Here is a 1,354-nt window from a genome sequence, read left to right as displayed (position 1 = left end):
GGGTTCTGAGGAAGGGTCACCGGACCCAGAGCGTTAACTCTGTTCTTTCCTTCACAGATGCTGTCAGACCTGCTGAGCTTTTCCAGAGATTTCTGCTGTTTAACTGCACCCCTACCTCTGGTGTCCCTCACATCTGGTTCTAGTTCCATGTGCCATCCCTGGAACAGCCCACCACTTGCAGGATGGCCCACTGAAAGACCACCATCCTTGGCGCCAGTGCCATCTTTAAAAGGTCACTGGATGACCAAGTAGCTAGCAACCTGAAGCTGCCCAGCTCGCTGATGGACATGGTGCCAAGATGTCTGGGAAGGGGCAGATGGCATTGGACATCCTTGGTGATGGACACGGTGCCAAGATGTCTGGGAAGGGGCAGATGGCATTGGACATTCTGGTGGAGACGGTGGTTCAGAGGAGGGGCCATCCTCTTCCTGGAGAAGTGGCAGAGGAGGCTACACTACCACCAGACCCTGGTCCAATATTGCTGCCCAGTTTGGTGCCATCTCCACTCTCGGTGGGATGCTCTTCGGAGGGTCGGTGCAGACTTTGTGGGCCGAATGGCCTGTACCTGCACTGTAGGGATTCTGTGAATAACTCATCTATCTTACAATGATGCCAATCAGAAAATCAACACCTTTCTGGAAGTAGGAAAGGAACTTTATCTTGATTCTGTTTTGTATTCTTCTTGAATGTTAGCAAATGCTGTGTTTGGGGACAGTGTGGGAAGCGAAGGTTTCAATTGGCTATGTATATTTCTTTAAATCATTCCAATTTTGGTTTTAGACGACGAGGCGTTTGAGACGGAGGGTCAGAGGGAGTTACAGATGGTCGCTGGTGGGCAATGGATGATCCACGACGAGTTGAAGAAGCTGCGAGAGACATTAGACACAGCGTTTGAGGAACAGAGGCGACGCTCTGAGCACCTCAGCAGGATGGGCAAGGACGAACGTACCACCACAGCACGAGGGCAGCCAGAGCAGGTAAGTGGCAAAGTAGACCTTCTCCAAATAAGTATCGCCTTCCTATTTCACGCAAGGCACGGCCAGCAGAGACTCAGCAGGTCCAGAGACCGCCCGTTTATGCCTGTGGGACAATATGTGCTACCTTTCGCACCAATGCCTTTATCAACAAGTGAATGCTTGTTGGAAATCACCTGAAGTAACATTCAGCTCAATAACCGTTAAGCTTGAGCTCGGTTCACCCAGAGCTTTAAGCTTATCCATGTTTTGGTTGCCTCTGGGATTGATGATCCCAAATCCCTGCTGAATGGCCTCCCACTTTGCACCTTCCATTCAGCTTGCGCTCGTTCAAAACTTTGCTTCCCATATCCGAACACGTGCTGAGTTCTGTTCACTTT

At 50.5% G+C, this 1,354-nt stretch overlaps 1 protein-coding gene across 1 annotated transcript in view; it reads left to right on the top strand.

The window, feature by feature from the left end:
• LOC109915831 (centrosomal protein of 290 kDa-like) overlaps positions 1–1,354 on the top strand; it is an 88,430-nt gene that overhangs the window by 21,279 nt on the left and 65,797 nt on the right. The window contains exon 8 of the mRNA XM_048617043.1: positions 781–989. Coding sequence (XP_048473000.1) covers positions 781–989 — 209 coding nt within the window. The remainder of the gene's footprint in view (positions 1–780; positions 990–1,354) is intronic.

The sequence above is a fragment of the Rhincodon typus genome, chromosome 36 (genome assembly GCF_021869965.1).
Source record: "Rhincodon typus isolate 14 chromosome 36, sRhiTyp1.1, whole genome shotgun sequence".
NCBI lineage: Eukaryota > Metazoa > Chordata > Chondrichthyes > Orectolobiformes > Rhincodontidae > Rhincodon > Rhincodon typus.
Note: the sequence above shows the minus strand (reverse complement) of the source record. Positions and strands in the feature narration are given on the sequence as shown.